This window comes from Aristolochia californica, unplaced genomic scaffold, assembly GCF_029961685.1.
Source record: "Aristolochia californica isolate CCGP_79_NKW_82.1479 unplaced genomic scaffold, dmAriCali1.0.hap1 SCAF_12, whole genome shotgun sequence".
NCBI classification, from domain to species: Eukaryota; Viridiplantae; Streptophyta; class Magnoliopsida; order Piperales; family Aristolochiaceae; genus Aristolochia; species Aristolochia californica.
The window spans coordinates 25,317,158-25,332,483 of NW_027181793.1; the positions used below are offsets into that span (position 1 = coordinate 25,317,158).

At 37.1% G+C, this 15,326-nt stretch overlaps 2 protein-coding genes and 2 non-coding genes across 5 annotated transcripts; 2 read left to right on the top strand and 2 right to left on the bottom strand.

Moving 5' to 3' along the window:
• The first annotated feature begins 416 nt into the window (after positions 1-416).
• LOC137945321 (uncharacterized) lies at positions 417-3,946 on the top strand. Of its 2 annotated transcripts, XM_068791164.1 has the most exons (5): positions 417-618; positions 1,335-1,445; positions 1,675-2,049; positions 2,916-3,101; positions 3,279-3,946. In XM_068791164.1, the coding sequence occupies exons 3-5, from the start codon at positions 1,717-1,719 to the stop codon at positions 3,555-3,557; spliced, it is 798 nt and encodes a 265-aa protein (XP_068647265.1). In that variant the 5' UTR covers positions 417-618; positions 1,335-1,445; positions 1,675-1,716; the 3' UTR covers positions 3,558-3,946. The 2 variants fall into 2 exon arrangements, with proteins under 2 accessions (XP_068647265.1, XP_068647264.1); XM_068791163.1 differs by having other exon boundaries at positions 1,335-2,049.
• Positions 3,947-5,157: 1,211 nt separating this feature from the next.
• Positions 5,158-5,253, bottom strand: LOC137947142 (small nucleolar RNA snR60/Z15/Z230/Z193/J17). Its single transcript, XR_011111189.1, has one exon. It is a non-coding gene; the product is annotated as a small nucleolar RNA snR60/Z15/Z230/Z193/J17 (small nucleolar RNA).
• A 424-nt stretch (positions 5,254-5,677) lies between these two features.
• Positions 5,678-5,771, bottom strand: LOC137947144 (small nucleolar RNA Z43). The gene has a single exon (XR_011111191.1). It is a non-coding gene; the product is annotated as a small nucleolar RNA Z43 (small nucleolar RNA).
• Positions 5,772-6,887: 1,116 nt separating this feature from the next.
• On the top strand, positions 6,888-13,803 carry LOC137946308 (protein disulfide isomerase-like 1-5). Its single transcript, XM_068792546.1, has 11 exons — positions 6,888-8,039; positions 8,908-9,037; positions 9,992-10,157; positions 10,627-10,745; positions 10,868-10,948; positions 11,088-11,246; positions 11,335-11,403; positions 11,790-11,867; positions 12,010-12,144; positions 13,224-13,277; positions 13,362-13,803. The coding sequence occupies exons 1-11, from the start codon at positions 7,537-7,539 to the stop codon at positions 13,476-13,478; spliced, it is 1,611 nt and encodes a 536-aa protein (XP_068648647.1). The 5' UTR covers positions 6,888-7,536; the 3' UTR covers positions 13,479-13,803.
• Positions 13,804-15,326: the final 1,523 nt, after the last annotated feature.

A 15,326-nucleotide genomic window follows, 5' to 3' on the forward strand; every position in this document is an offset into this window, starting at 1 on the left:
GAGTCTAAGATTCGCGTCATAATTCTTTAACCCGTCAAACAAGTAAATCGAAAGATACATCACAAATCAGTGATTTTATTGTTTCAATAAATCCAATAAAAATATGTTTTTATCCTACCCCTTCTGGAGAGTTTTTATATTGATCGTAGTTAGTGTTGAAACCACGAAGATATGTCAAACGTGTCCAGGTGCCATTGGTTTTGCCAACTTTGGCTACTATGATTAGTCGATAATTGGATTAGAGAACAAGGCCAATCATCTGATAGACATACTGCCGACACTTACATCCGAGCCTCTCATTTCGTACCGTCCGAGCCAAAGACTCGTCAGGTTTGGATCCGAGGCTGCCCCGTCTACATCTCTATTTCCCCGCCGTACTTAACCAGAGTGGTTGCTTTTCGCCTGCTAAAGCCGGGGGTCGAGAAGCTCACTCTCGCACCTTTCCTCATGCTGCTGAATGACGGAAGCATTTTATGTGCCCGGAAGAAATTTTGGTGGATCTTTGAATCGGAAGTGAAGTTCTTCAATCACTCGGAAATTTCCGTTGCTGGAGTCAGTTTTCTGCGATTCTCGGGGAGGAAGATTTCTGCTAGCGGCTTTTCTGCTTCTTTTCCTGAGGTATGGATCCTTCTATCACGTGAATTTCGGTTCGAATGTCGAGGGTTCGTGAACTTTTTAAGTTAAGAGATTTTATTGAATTCTTCTATTTCTGGAGTCTTCACCGAGATTCTTTTGTCTATCTGTTTGCTTTTGCTTTTTCTTTTCCCATAGGGTGATGAAAGCTGGATATCTCGGTTTCTGTGAAATGCAAAGTGGTTTGAGTTAGGATTTCGAGAAGCTGTTGACTGTTTTTGTTAGAAATTGTGGGCTTCTGAGTTCGGATGCTCCAAAGCGAGTCCGATTGATCTCTCTTATCTTGATAGTCGACGTAAATTTTTATACTGTCAATATCTGTGTTTTCCTGGTGAGAATTTGTAGAATGCAATGTATCTCAGCTGTATGCCATTTTTCTTCGTGAGCAGAGTAGAGTTGTCTAAGTAAATTTCGGTTTTAAAATTTTTGCTTTTTGAATCGCTTTACATGAAACGCAATGTAGACCATTCAAGGTTCCGTTCCAGTTATGATCTATTATGCGCTCTCTTCATGTCATCTAATCTTTTGCAGTTCTGGTTTAAGTGTGATGAATCTTTTTATCTTTGTTTTGCTTTGTAATGCTATATGTGATTGATTAGAAATCTGCGCATCTTTGCCCAGTCTTTCAGTTTCGTATTAAAGATTTATGAGCTATATGAATTAGCAAAGATTCTCACGGGCCATCTCGAATTGACTTACAGGTATTGACTGTTCTGCATCGCCACTGACAATATCCAAGTGACTCATAACAGTTTGTTTGCTTAAGCATTTCTGAATAAATACTAGAAAGTTACGATTTTGAGATTTCCAAGGTACAATTTTAGTGCCCGTTCAAAACACTGTCTATATCAGTTATCCTCTTCCTCAAGCATTTACAGTTATAGTCTTGGTGTTTACATTCCTCTCGAGATCTTTGGTCACTCTACTGGTTGTCCTTAATAGAAGTCCAAAATGATGCATGCGAAGTCTGATTCTGATGTCACCAGCTTAGCTCCTTCTTCACCTTCAAGGTCTCCCAAACGACCTGTTTATTATGTACAGAGCCCATCTCGAGATTCACATGATGGTGACAAGTCCTCTTCAATGCAAGCGACTCCTGTGTGTAATAGCCCGATGGAGTCGCCTTCACATCCTTCCTTTGGACGCCATTCTAGGGCTTCTTCAGCAAGCAGGTTCTCTGGGATCTTTAGGTCTTCATCAGGACGGAAAGCCTACAGGAAGAGGAATGATAAAGGTTGGCCGGAGTGTACTGTGATCGAAGAAGAAGGTTCCTATGATGATTTTGAAGGAGCTGAAGGATTTTCTAGGCGGTGTCAGGTCTTGCTTGCTCTAATGGGTTTTACTATTCTGTTTACTGTCTTCTGTCTTATTATCTGGGGTGCCAGTCGCCCATACAAAGCAGAGGTTGCAGTAAAGGTAAGTTGATTTTATTTCATTGTGGTGTTTTCTTCTTCATCTTTGATCATGTTCATTGTCATGTTGTCCATATCTTGACTTGCATGTTAGAGGAAGTCAGAAGGTAACTGAATTTTTTTGACAATATCAGTCATATATTAACAGATTAGTAGTGCTAAGTTCTAGTTCTGTGCCAAGGAAGCCTTCAAGTTCGTTGTTTTGTCACATCTGTGGTCTTATGTTGAAGATCTGACTTAAGAACTTCGTCTAAGAGATTCCATTATGTTACACAAATTCATTTTGTATCTCAGGCTTATAAATAAGTGATGTAGAACATGCAAGAGAGAATGTATGGAGTCAGAAACTTCAGTTTTTTCCTTTGCTTGTGTAACTTAAGCAGGCTCAGTTGGCTTGTTTTTTCTAGAAGAAAGCAGTCTTCTGATGCATGGAAATTTCAAGTAAACGCCACTGTAGCACTGAAAATATTTGCAGCCCTGAGAAAAGTTAAAACTAACTTCTTCTTTATGTTTTCTCTTATACAAATTTTGAAATAAATTTGAAGCCTCCAGTCTTCGTCAATCTGACCTGTTGTTTATCTCATAATCTCCAAATATAGATCCTGAGTTTTAATCAAATTTTTGGATCTAAATTTGGTCTCTTGGTCACTTATGGAGATCCTTCTTCATTTCTGGTTGTACTCATCTCAGTTGCCAACCTTCTGCTTATTTGTGTTCAGAACCTTTATGAACCTTGAGATGCTTTTTCGCCTCCCCCACCACCCCCTCAAATCTCTTTTATTGTTTCATAAGCCTTTTCTGTCTTCTATAAACCATGTCTCCTGTCATAATTTGTAAGTTTTCATCCTAACATTAGTCTTGTGATTTCAGAGTTTGGCTATAAGCAATTTTTATTTTGGGGAAGGATCAGATTATACAGGTGTGCCAACTAAGATGGTTACAATGAACTGCTCACTGAAAATAAGTGTATATAATCCTGCAACATTGTTTGGCATTCATGTCAGCTCCTCACTGATCAATCTCATCTATGCGGAGATCCCAGTTGCAACTGGCCAGGTTACTTTTTCCCTTTTAATTTTTATTGGCTAGTTTATGAAGCGAGTCTATGTTTTCATTAGTATTTAGTTGTGTGAAACAGAATTAGTTAGCTCCAAATTCATTGGAATCGATTTAATAATAATAAAAAAAAAAACAGAAATCTTTGCTCAAAAGACTTCCTCGTTTTGATTGCAGCTGAAGAAGTACTACCAGCCAAGGAAAAGCAGCCGAACGCACACTGTAAACCTTGAAGGAACTAAAGTACCTCTTTATGGGGCGGGGGCAAGTCTTACTGTGAGTGGAACCGGTGGTAAGGTTCCATTGAAATTAGAGTTCACAGTTCGATCCCGGGGCAATGTGGTTGGGAAGTTGGTGAGGGTAAAGCATTATAACCACGTCCTTTGCCACCTCCCCTTAAACTCGACGAACACGAAGCCGTTGAAAGTATCTCGGGACACCTGTACCTATGATTGAACTCTGCACCGGTAAACGCTTGTGCATATATGCTGTAAGTTTTTGAGCATCTCTTGGTGTGCGGAAAATTTGGCTCACCCATATATGGGGATTATGACCTCCGGCGAAGCTGCGGCGTTGGGGTCATTTCGGATGCGGGCGACGGTCTTTGAGGCGGAGGGCGGACACGGTACGATGTATGCAAGCAATAGAAAGCTAGATGAGAACGGGACTACAAAGAGCGCGATCGCTGATTCTGGTAATCTGTGTACAGCTATGATAAAAGGGATCAAGTTGTATTTGGTTAACTCAGAGTGACATCGAGACTTAGTAGTTTAATTTAAGGTGTGGGTAATTTATACACTTTTTCCTCTAATACTAATTTGTAGAATCCACAAAATTTAACTGTAGATATGGTCATTTTGCAGGAGAAAAAACCTGAACGTTCAATTTCATGATGGTTGCATTCAATATTATAATGTTCTTTCAGGTTGGCTTTTATGACTCTAAATGGTTCAACTAAAATATCTGATTTATTACTCTTCATTCTTACTATTTGTAAGTCTTTAAAAATAGTAAAAAACTTATATTTATTTGGTTGAAAGTGTTATATTGTCTTCATGACATGTTAGCTCCCGTAGATGTTATACTAAACATGTTAGGCACCTTTCTTATATTATCATTAAATTTATAGCCGTCACCCTGCCCCCCGCCGCTACCGATTGCTGTTGGTAGTTCTCGTGTGGTCATCTGTGCGGCTGAAGAAAATTATCTGATGATTTACATTAAAAAGAATCATTTGATGAAAAGATGATGTTATTACTATCGAAAATTGTTGAAAAATTCTGTCTGAAGTATCTAGTATTTAGTTCAAATACATGTTTTCAGCTTTTTATTATGTAATTCTATAAATTCTTCCTAGCTGGGCTTATAACAATGTGAAATAAATCAACCACATGCAGATTTTAGTTGCAATCGTCATTTTGTGCGGGTGCTCGCCCACCCCGTAACTTGACTAGGGTGGTACCTGAATTTTAAAAAATCCGGTTAAACCCTTCCCAACCCAATCATCATACCCTGACTGACCGTCCAAACCAATTTTATGTCTCGTATGTGATTCGAGTTCAAGTCAGGGTTTTGGTTGGATTTTAAAAGAATCCATCAATAACCGGATTTTTTCCGTCTCTTACTCCAAACCCAAAGGATTTTTCAAGGTTTAGGGTTTACGATTTCTTTCCTCGTAACCCCGTCTCCGTAAACCGTTATAAACCCAATCCCCCACCCCTTCCCCATTAACCTGACCATCTCAACCCTGTTTTATGTCTTTTATCTTGGGGGTTAAGGTTGGGTTTAAAATAATCCATCAATGAAATAAAACAAAGCGGATCTTTTTTTCCTACATGGTCACCACCCCAAAACCCAGAAAGATTTTTAGGGTTTAGGGTTGTTTGGATAACATCCCCAAATACTCAACCCAATATTTTCACACCTGTTCATGTTAAATGACTATTGAATCTATCGCCCGCCAAGAAAAGAATAAGATAGAAATAGATTAGTTCCTCGCAGCCGGAGAAAAGATGTGCAGACAAGGAAGATTGAGAAAAAAGAACTCAAGGTAAGCGTGGGTCATCAGATAGGAGCGAAAGACATGAATTATTAATCACAATCTCAACAGAGAATGTCATTTGAACTATGCACTGTTCATCATATGACCACAGGAACTCGATCAAACACATTCACTACGACCTGAAGGGAATCGCAAAACTCACCCAATATCAAAGCCTAGAAGGAAGACAATTGTATTGTTGTAATTATGTATTCTTCATAAGATAGTAATAATATTCTTCATCAACGGATTATAGCATAAAAAAAGAAGTTGAATTTTCAGGAAAAAACACCGACACACACACATATCACACAAAAGAGGATGTTCGACAATTCCATAAGAAATAGAGTTTTTTTTTTCAGAAAAACGAAGGCCTCATAGAGAAGATTAGAGTGTCTACACCAACAGATTCAGACATATGCTTGTCAAATAAAAATTTAATCATCGGCCTTCACGAAAAACAAAAAAACATAAAATAAATGATGATAAGAAAATAAATCATTTGAGATGAAAAGGCTAAGAATTAGATTGCATCGGACTCGGAATATGGGTGGTGATATATCAGGATGGTCGGCAAGGTTGATATCCATTACGATGAACGAGACCTTTCACTGAAATCGTCATCGCCCGATCAAACAAACTCATTACATAATAAATAAAATCATAAGCAAACCTAAAAAATCAAGAGCAGAAGACAGATCGATCCGATTTGAGGAAAAACCCCACGAATCCAAGAAGATTTCTCACGACTTGGAGAAAAAGGGAGGCGGAGCATGCCTTCGCGAATGAAGTGAGGCTGCTTGGGCGCTATAATTTATAAAGGAAGCCAGAAACTAGGGTTTCGTTTTTCGTAGGCGCGTGACTCACGAGCACCATAAACCCTAAACCCTAATGCATCGGTGTCGTTACTTCTTAAGCGATCGTTTGTAACTCATAAAAAAAACATAAGAATTTAATTATTATTATTTCTAAATTTAATAAAAAAATTATATTATCTGATTTTACTAACTATTTTTTAAAATAATAATAATCAAATTCTTATTTTTTTATTTCTTTTATTTTCCAAGGGTTCAAAAGAGACCTTAAATGATGTTTAATTATCTCTAACGGTACATTAGAGAAAGAATTTTGAAAAACTAATTGGGGTGGACATGGGTTAACTATAAAATGTATGGCATGCTTTTGATCCGTTCATGTTTGAGTTAATCCACTTAAATATTAAAAATAAAATATATAAAAAGTATGAAAATATATAATTATTTAAAATAAAAAATATAAATTTATAACAAAAATTATTAGTAAATAAGCTATTTTAAATAATAAAAACGGAAAAACAAAATATCTTATCCAATTTAAATATATTGAACCATTTTGATCATTTTTTGCTCCTTTGATCAATTAAAATAATACCCCAACCCATTTACACAATAAATGGGTCAAGATCAAACCGAATTATTAGGTCAGATCACTAAGGACTCAGCTACATGTGTGTATTAGATGGGAGACATATAATTAAGTTACATTGGTGTTATGTCATCGAACAACGAATTGGATCGACTTTGGGAGCCAGAGTGGGGAAACCAGTGGTGAAACTCCATTGAACCAGATTTAACCGGCTTGTAACATTGAGTAAGACTAACCTAATTATTCTTAGAATCACGAATCACTAAATCAGGCTTGCATTTGTTAAGCTCTCTTTTTATATGCATTCCATTTTCATGCCTCAAATCACTGGTTCTCCCTTCAGTGATATGCATCAAAATTTAAGTTTTAGTTCTATCCTAGAAATTTTTGCTCGAATTCGGGCGTCCTTGAAGTAGTTCTGATTATTGGAAAGAAAGATCTCTAGAACGTCTCTGTTTACCAGCCGATCAGCTCAGTCGTGGCAGGAGCAAACCGATTATTTATTATTTCCTACTTTCTGCATAAAGTCATCTCGTTATATTTCCCTTCAAAGCTTGAACTTCTAATTTCAGAGGACTTTCTAAGCCGTCTTTTTTTCCACCGGTTCAAACTTCAGTGGAGTCATCTGGTTCTTCAGACAGTACATGTTCGTTTTAACAGTAAATATTTCCTAGTGAAACCCATTTCAGTCTGCTGTCGAGGATCAGAGAGCACTCCGCTTTGGTTTTTCGTTTTTAAGCATTGGGTAGAAGTCCATTCAGAGGAAGTAGATCTGGTCTCGAACGTTCCACTGAAGTACTTACTCGTTTTGTATCCGAAAGTTTTTATCTTGGGCATTTAAATCCGTCCGCTATTTAAATTTTCTCTATTTGTCTGCGTCTCTTCCTCTGCATTTGCGTCTCAAAGCGAAACCAGTATATAGAAACAATAAGTCAATACTTTCTGCATGAAATTACTCTGCACCCGTCAATCGTTTTGGTAATTGTTACAATGTTCGCGAGAAGACCCACTTCTAAGATTGTCACCGTCGCTCTCATCTTTTCTTTCTTGTTATGTTTCTGTATCTTAGTCGTGGCCTCTGAGCCTCTCAATGAAGACGATGATTTGGAAGGTCTTGAAGAACTGTTGGCAGTCGACGAAGAAGAGAAAAAGTTTCTGGACGACGGGAACAAATTATCTGAGGCAGATCTCCTGACAAAAGCGCAAAAAATTGTTCTTCAGCTCACAAATGAAAATGCGAAAAAGGTGATCGATGGGAATGAATTTGTTCTTCTCCTGGGCTATGCACCTTGGTGTCATCGAAGTGCGGAGTTGATGCCTCAGTTTGCGGAGGCTGCGACGGTTTTGAAGGAGGTGGGGAGTCCTATTCTACTGGCAAAACTTGACGCTGAGCGCCACACAAAGGCAGCTTCACTTCTAGGAATCAAAGGGTTCCCCACTTTGATACTTTACATTAATGGGAGCGCTCTGCCTTATACTGGTGGATTGACTGGGTACATACAATTTTTTTTCTTTTCCAATGTGGTTTGACTTTGTATAATTATATTTGTTTAGTCCCGTGCTTATTTGCATCAGGTTTTTCCAGTTCCATGCAGGAAGTTTAGAAGTCTTTTGCATTTCCATTATGATCAGTTTGATTTGGTTAGGATGAGGACGATTAAATTTAATTAGAAATACGGTTTTTGTCAAACTCGGGTTCTACCTGTGTATGCAAAAACTTGCATTTGCTATTCCGGAAGATGGCCAAGCATAAAATTTCAGATAACGACATATGCTGCGTTACCTAATTTTATCATTGTTTACACAACAGTGAGCTTGTTATGGTACAGTCAGTTGTTTCTTCTTATGATCATTTATTTACTATTTGTAAGCACTAATATAGTCTGTCTGATATCATAATTCAAGACATCATGCATATTCTGTATTGTTGTTTAAGTGACAAAATTTTAGCAAACATTTGAGTTCATTCTTCTAGTGCCACATAAATTAGAAAGTTATGTTTAAAAAGTAAAATAACTGTCTTTTCTAAAAGTACTTAGAGTTAAAAAGGCATTTGTTGGAATGTTTTATTTATAAAATAATTTTATGTCAAGGTGCTGAATACTTTATTTGCAATTGGCACACACTTTTGTTGTATTTAGACCAGCAATGGTTGTGATCCATGAACTGTCTCAACTTTGCTATTATAAACTGCACACCTGATCAATCTGTGGCAATATCTCTGGTTTTATATGAGTGGACTTGGGAAACAGTGCACTTTCTCTTGACAATCTACAGTTCAATTACAGTTTGTACTGACATACAAACTTTAGCTTTTCTGTTTCCTTTTTCCTTTTTTATCATTTTTTGGTATTTCTGCAGAGAGGAAATAGTAATCTGGGCAAGGAAAAAAACTGGCAATCCTGTTATCAGATTATCCTCTACAACTGCAGCAGAAGAGGCTCTTAGAAAGTATCAAGTATTAGTACTTGGTCTGTTCAAGACTTTTGAGGTAGTTGAACTTGTCAATATGTAAGAGTATGATTTAATGACCTTGGGTAATTTTTCTTTTCTTTTCAACTTCTTTCTTCAGAATTCTAAACATGTTTTCTTGTTCGATGAAAAAACATAAATGCTTGTAGTATAATTTCATTCTCATATCTATTTGAAGATATTCATGTTAAATTAAGATGGTGTCGTTATGGTCGCGACCGGTGTTCATCATGGCCTCCCACCTGTGTATATGTTAACTAGCTCTTGCTCTGAGTATGGAATTTTGGAGGTTCTGCATCTCGTTAGGTTGAAGAGAATCTTCATGGATGATGGATGATGCAAAATTAGTGTGGCTGTTAAAATTGAGAATATATGATTCACCACTCAGTAGTAGATCTAGTCCCGTAAATGTTACCTATCAACAGATGGCTGAGATAGTTCTAGTTGATGTGGTTAGTTCTCCCTGGCTATAGTCCACAGAATGCTGACTTGATGTGAACCATTATTTTCATCCTTAGCTATTCATAAATGGTTCTGATTGCCTGATGTTTGACGTCGGCCTTAATAAAAAGCCTAACATATGCCTTTCTTGGTTATGCATCATTTGCCTTTTACATTTATCTGGACAACTGAATTGGATCTATGCATCATTTTCTTTTCATATTTCTGTAGACAACGGGAGTTGGATCTATACATCATTTTCTTTTTATATATCGTTTGACAACTGATAGGGTTTCCATTATCCTAGACATATTTGTTTGTACAATGTATGGAATGAAACATTACTGCTGTCTGCTATAATGTTTGACACATAGTTTACGTTGAATATTTAGCCCGACTAGATGGCCAGTATTGATATTGCCAAATCTTGATTTAAGTAGATTTCTGTAGTGGGCATGGAAGTACAATATATAAATTTTTTGTGAACTGGTTATGATTTATTGATGATATTGCTGGCTCCTTTTTCTTGTAGGGATCCAGTTATGAAGAATTTGTGAAAGCAGCAACTGCTAATAATGAAATTCAGTTTGTTGTTACTAGCAATCCTGAGGTTGCTGTTGTTCTTTTCCCTGATTTAAAATTGAAGGATAATTTCATTGGTCTTGTCAAAAAAGAGCCCGAGCAGTTCGTGCCACATGGTAAGTCCTTTTATCCATTTACTTCATAAGGCTGTTTGAGCATTCAGGTAATGATTTAAATATGCTGTTGGCTATCTGTGTATGTATTGGCCTCTAAGTTGGGTATTCAAGTTATTCAACTTAAAGGGAAACTCCAGCATAAATTTCTTTTGAAATCAGTTGTAAACAGTACTTGGATTGAAAATTTTTGTTTGCTTATTTAAGTTCATTCGGAGCTCTCTTGCAAGAGTTTAAATAAAGGAAGCAAACATGGTCACCTTTTTTTAAATCCTTCTGTATATTTTGTACTCCCCTTCAAAAAGGTATGTTTTAAATCAACGCCTCTCCCTCACTTTTTAAATATCATTACAAGTATTTACCATGGCCCCTTCTGGAAAAGGTCCATGGTTCTATTCCTAAATGCTTCTCATTTAACTTGAAGTGCATGTCTTGTTATTTGTTGATATTTCTTGATTCTTGGATTATTCAGAAAATACTTTTGAAGAAGGCAAAATTTTAGAGTTTGTGGAGTATAACAAGTTCCCACTAGTGACCACACTCACTGAGCTTAATTCCCTAAGGGTCTACTCTAGCCCCGTGAAGCTTCAGGTACTCCACCTAATGCTTTGTTTATACCGTGTTCTGTTACTTTGTATCATGAGCCACAAGTCTCAATGGTGCCAGATCTGCATCCTGCTGAGCCAGAAAAACTTGCACATTATCTCTTCCAGGTATTTGTTTTTGCGGAAGCTGATGATCTGAAAGACCTGCTTGTGCCTCTTCAAGATGTTGCTCGAAAATTTAAATCAAAGGTACTATATACTACGTCGGGGTCTGTGCCAGCAATATAGGTCAATTTCTTGTAGTGTACTGTTTAGAAGGTCTAGTTTGGTTCAATCTTGTTTACTTGTTTGAAGATAATTTATGTAATTTGTCTTCAATTTGGTGCAGATAATGTTTGTATATGTTGATTTGAAAGATGATAACCTTGCAAAACCCTTTTTGACTTTGTTTGGGCTCGACACAGAAGATCCTCTTGTGACTGCTTTTGACAATGCTATTGGCTCTAAGTATTTGTTGGAGTTAGCTCCTACACCAAGCAATTTGGAAGTAACTTCTTTCTTCTCTTGTGAGTTTATCATTTAATATAATACCTAGCACTGAGGTTCTCAAGATGACATACATGTCGGTTGTCTAGGAATTTTGCTCAAAGCTGCTGCAGGGTACTCTCCCGTCTTATTACAAATCAGATCCGATACCAGATACTGTAAGTATTACTCACTTTTAAAGTTTGTATTCTTTCCAAGAGAGGTTCCAGAGTTATTGTGCTTATGATATTTTGCATTTGATTATGCCTTTAACATCCACTTTAAGCTTTGAGGACATGTAGTATAACCTACCACATTTGAAAGATATCCACAAATTGTCAAAGTTCCTTTGCATCAACCAATATATATTGGCTGCATGTTTGTTATATAATGTAAACCACCAGTCATTGTGTCCATGAATTTTGTAATTCATATTCCCTAATTCTGGAATAATTAGTGATAAGTTTGAAGATTGCTGGAGTGAATAAAATGCAGGAAATTGGAGTCTCTGTCTGCATTTTATGACTTTGTTTTAAAATTGTTTGATGTTTTTTTAACATTACAGAAAGGAATTGTAAAGGCCGTTGTTGGGAGAACATTTGATGTGCTAGTTCTGAACAGTTCTGAGAATGTTCTACTAGAGGTTTGCATGTTATCAGAAAACTTGTCTAACTCTTTTCTTGGTTATGAACTTTAAGGGATATCTAACTTTAAGGGAACTTTTAACTTTACTTGCTGTCAGTATTATCTGAAATCTTTTTATTTGAATTGCTTTAAAATGTTAGGTGTACACACCCTGGTGCATCACCTGTGAGACCACAACCAAACAGATAGAAAAACTGGCGAAACACTTCAAAGGGCTAGCTACTCTTACTTTTGCCAGAATCGACGCTTCTTCAAACGAACATCCCAAATTGGAGGTACATGATTCTGACTTGGAGTTGATGACCTTGCTAGAGGTGTTTCAAAATGTCATATCATGAAAGTCTACAGTATCCATTGTCATGAACTAACTAAATATTTCTTGTGGAATGAAACAACAGTTACTTTTGGAAAACGTTAAAATAATTATATTTCAGACACTGAAAACCATCTTGATCGTTTCGTTTGTCAGTAGCTGGAAACTAATCATTCAGTTTACTGATCTCACAGGCCGTAACTTGTAGGACCATAGCTGAAAAAAAGGGGAAGATTGTAACTGCTTGATTAATGAATTTCATCCAATACTTTTCACCGACTTTCATCCTCCAGTGACAGATCATCCATTTTTCTGTTCTCTCTTCATGCTGTCTGAGAAATACTAGAAAGGTGGAAAACATCTTCCATGAGTAGCTCAAGAGTTGCTATTCTGCATTGCTGTAACAGATCATTTGGCCAGCAAACAAAGATAATATTGCAATTTCTTGCAATTTGTGAACCAGGAAGTTGAAAATTCTGAAAATATCGGGAGTAGCATAACTTGAACACACAAGATGAGTTCTAAATGAAAATTAGTTTAGCAGCTTTAAAAATTCCCTAGTCACAGTTGGACGATTAGATAAATGATCCTAATTGCCAAACATATTTCATTCTTGTTGAGTCAAAAGCTGCAAAATCTACATGAAAAAATAATAAAATAAACTGAAAGCTACTAACTGATACAAAGATTTGAAACACAAAAACTATGCCTTGCTTATTATAAGATGTCTCTGGTTTAAGTTGACTAGAAACATGATGAACAGCCTATCCAGTCAATTTGTTCAAGGATCAGTTTAGTACTTGAAGTTCTGTCATGTGCTAAACCTGGAGACCATTGTTCCATTTTGGTCCAGCGTAAAAATAGTTTTAATTTGCACTCTTTAAACCTTAGGAGTGAAAGTATATTGACTGCAGCTTCACATCAAGCTGTCATGTTTTATTATGAACCATAACTTTTTATTTGAACATGTTGATGAATTCCTTGTATCAATACCAGTTTCTAAGACAAATATGAGTTTGCTAACATCTCTTCTGCTTCTAGGTTAATGACTACCCAACACTCTTGTTCTACCCATCTGGAGACAAAATGAATCCGGTAATCATTATGTGATATATTCTGTCAACTGTAGCTTTTCTCAACCTCTATTTAATTGCTTGAACTGCATATGTTGCTTTGCAGATCAAACTCTCTAACAAATGGGACTCGAAGGAATTGGCTTCATTCATCAAGACGAAAGTTAAAGCTGCCGAGGACAAAGTGTTAGCTTCAGATCAAACAGTAAAAGATGAACTATAGATCGGTGTTGACAACCCATTTGGGTCCAATAGGGACAGAAGAAATTTGTGCCAACAAGCATACATAGGATCAGTGAAGTTACTTGGGAGTTTGGGTTTTTAGCCACTGCAGTAACAGTGCCCTGCTTACAAAGTAGCAGCAAACTTCTCACTTACCAGGGGATCCTGCAGCTGATTTTTCTGTCGAAATAAACTTGAGGTTATTATTCTCGAATTGCTAAGTGGTGTTTTTGAGCTGAGTTGATATGTTTGCTGAAAGCGCCATATTTCTGAATTTTCTTTACTTCCAAATTTGCTATTTGGGACAAACACGAGTGTTACTTAATTTTTAGCGTTTTTTCCAACTTCCTATTTCTTTAAATACCCTAGTTAAAGTAGTTTTTATAAAATTAAGAATTTATATATTTTAAAATAAGACCCTAGGTCAAATATTGATCCTGTTCCCTATTTTGAGCAAGAGTTAAAATAATAAATAAAGATTGACAAAACTTGTACGTCCTACCTCCAGCTCAATGATTAGTTTCTCCAGGATCTCAAAATCCGATGTGTACATGTCACCTTAGAATTGATTGACACAGAATGTATCAAATTCTGCCAAAATTCGAAATTTATGGACCGATATGCAATGAAAAAACTCCATTTACCTTGTGTATCCCCCCACCAGAACAGAAGCAAACAAGCAACTGGAAATTTCTCTCCACTTTCCTCTTGTCTTCTTTTCCTCCAGCGTAGTCGATTCACGCTTCACGGCACTAGAGGATTCACCTGCGAGCAATCCAAAAAATACGGGGAAGCCGTGATTCATGACACATTTCACTGCTCCAGATCTACAGCCTATTCTTTCTGTGTTTTTTCCCTAAAAACAACCGATGGATCTTGTACGTTTCACTGGACTCGTGCAAATGTTCAACTTCAAGCTGCAGCGCCTCGGGGTTCGACTGTCAGAAGGCAACATGAACCACATGAGAAACAGGTAGCGGATGTCCCGTCCGTTTTACTGGAAATTTCACGGAACCTTCTTCCGAACCAAGCTTTTGTTGATATTAGGGAAATGGAGCGATCTGCTCAGGAAATTTCTCTCTCACTGTCCATGTCTCTCAACCGTACATGAGCTTTGACAGAGAAGAGACATCTCACGATAAAGAATAGACCAATTGTGATGTGTAAAAGACAACGAAGTAATTGTTCCCGGAGTGACTGCTCTCATCTCCGCCGGAAAGAAAATCTTAGCCTCATCTGAATCTTACTTGCATTTTTATATGATTGCCGTCGGGCCTTATTTTTCACGATGTTTAGACAGGTTCAGTAGTGAGGAAACAGATGAGAGACGAGCAATTGATGAACTTTTATGCATAAGCCTCTTACCCAAAATATCTAAATTCCGAAATTTAGGGGCGTGTTCTTGTCAAAAGGAGATTATAAGAAAAATTATTTATGATTGACAGTTAGTAAATATTAATAAACTTCCGCTGAAATAAAATTTAAGATGTATACAAATTTTATCCGGGCATTTTTCATATCAAACAAGGAACTGATGTGTCGTCAAATAAAAACAAAATAACAAAAAGAAGCATTTTTCTCTTATGCGTCTTCTCCAATGTTGATCACGGACAAAGGGTTTACAGGGTCACCGTCGCCCTATAGCGACAAAGGTAAACCCCCTTCACTGCTTTAAGCTAAAAACCTCATTTTGTTTTGTTTTTTGGATATACTTTTGCTTTCCGATCTCCCACGTGAGGAGATCCCGCATCTTCGCTTGTCGGCAGCTGTAAAGTGCCATCGTCCCGCTTTTGGAGCTTCCTGGATCTCACTTCCCACAAGCACAAACAAACGGGGACTCAGTTGTGAT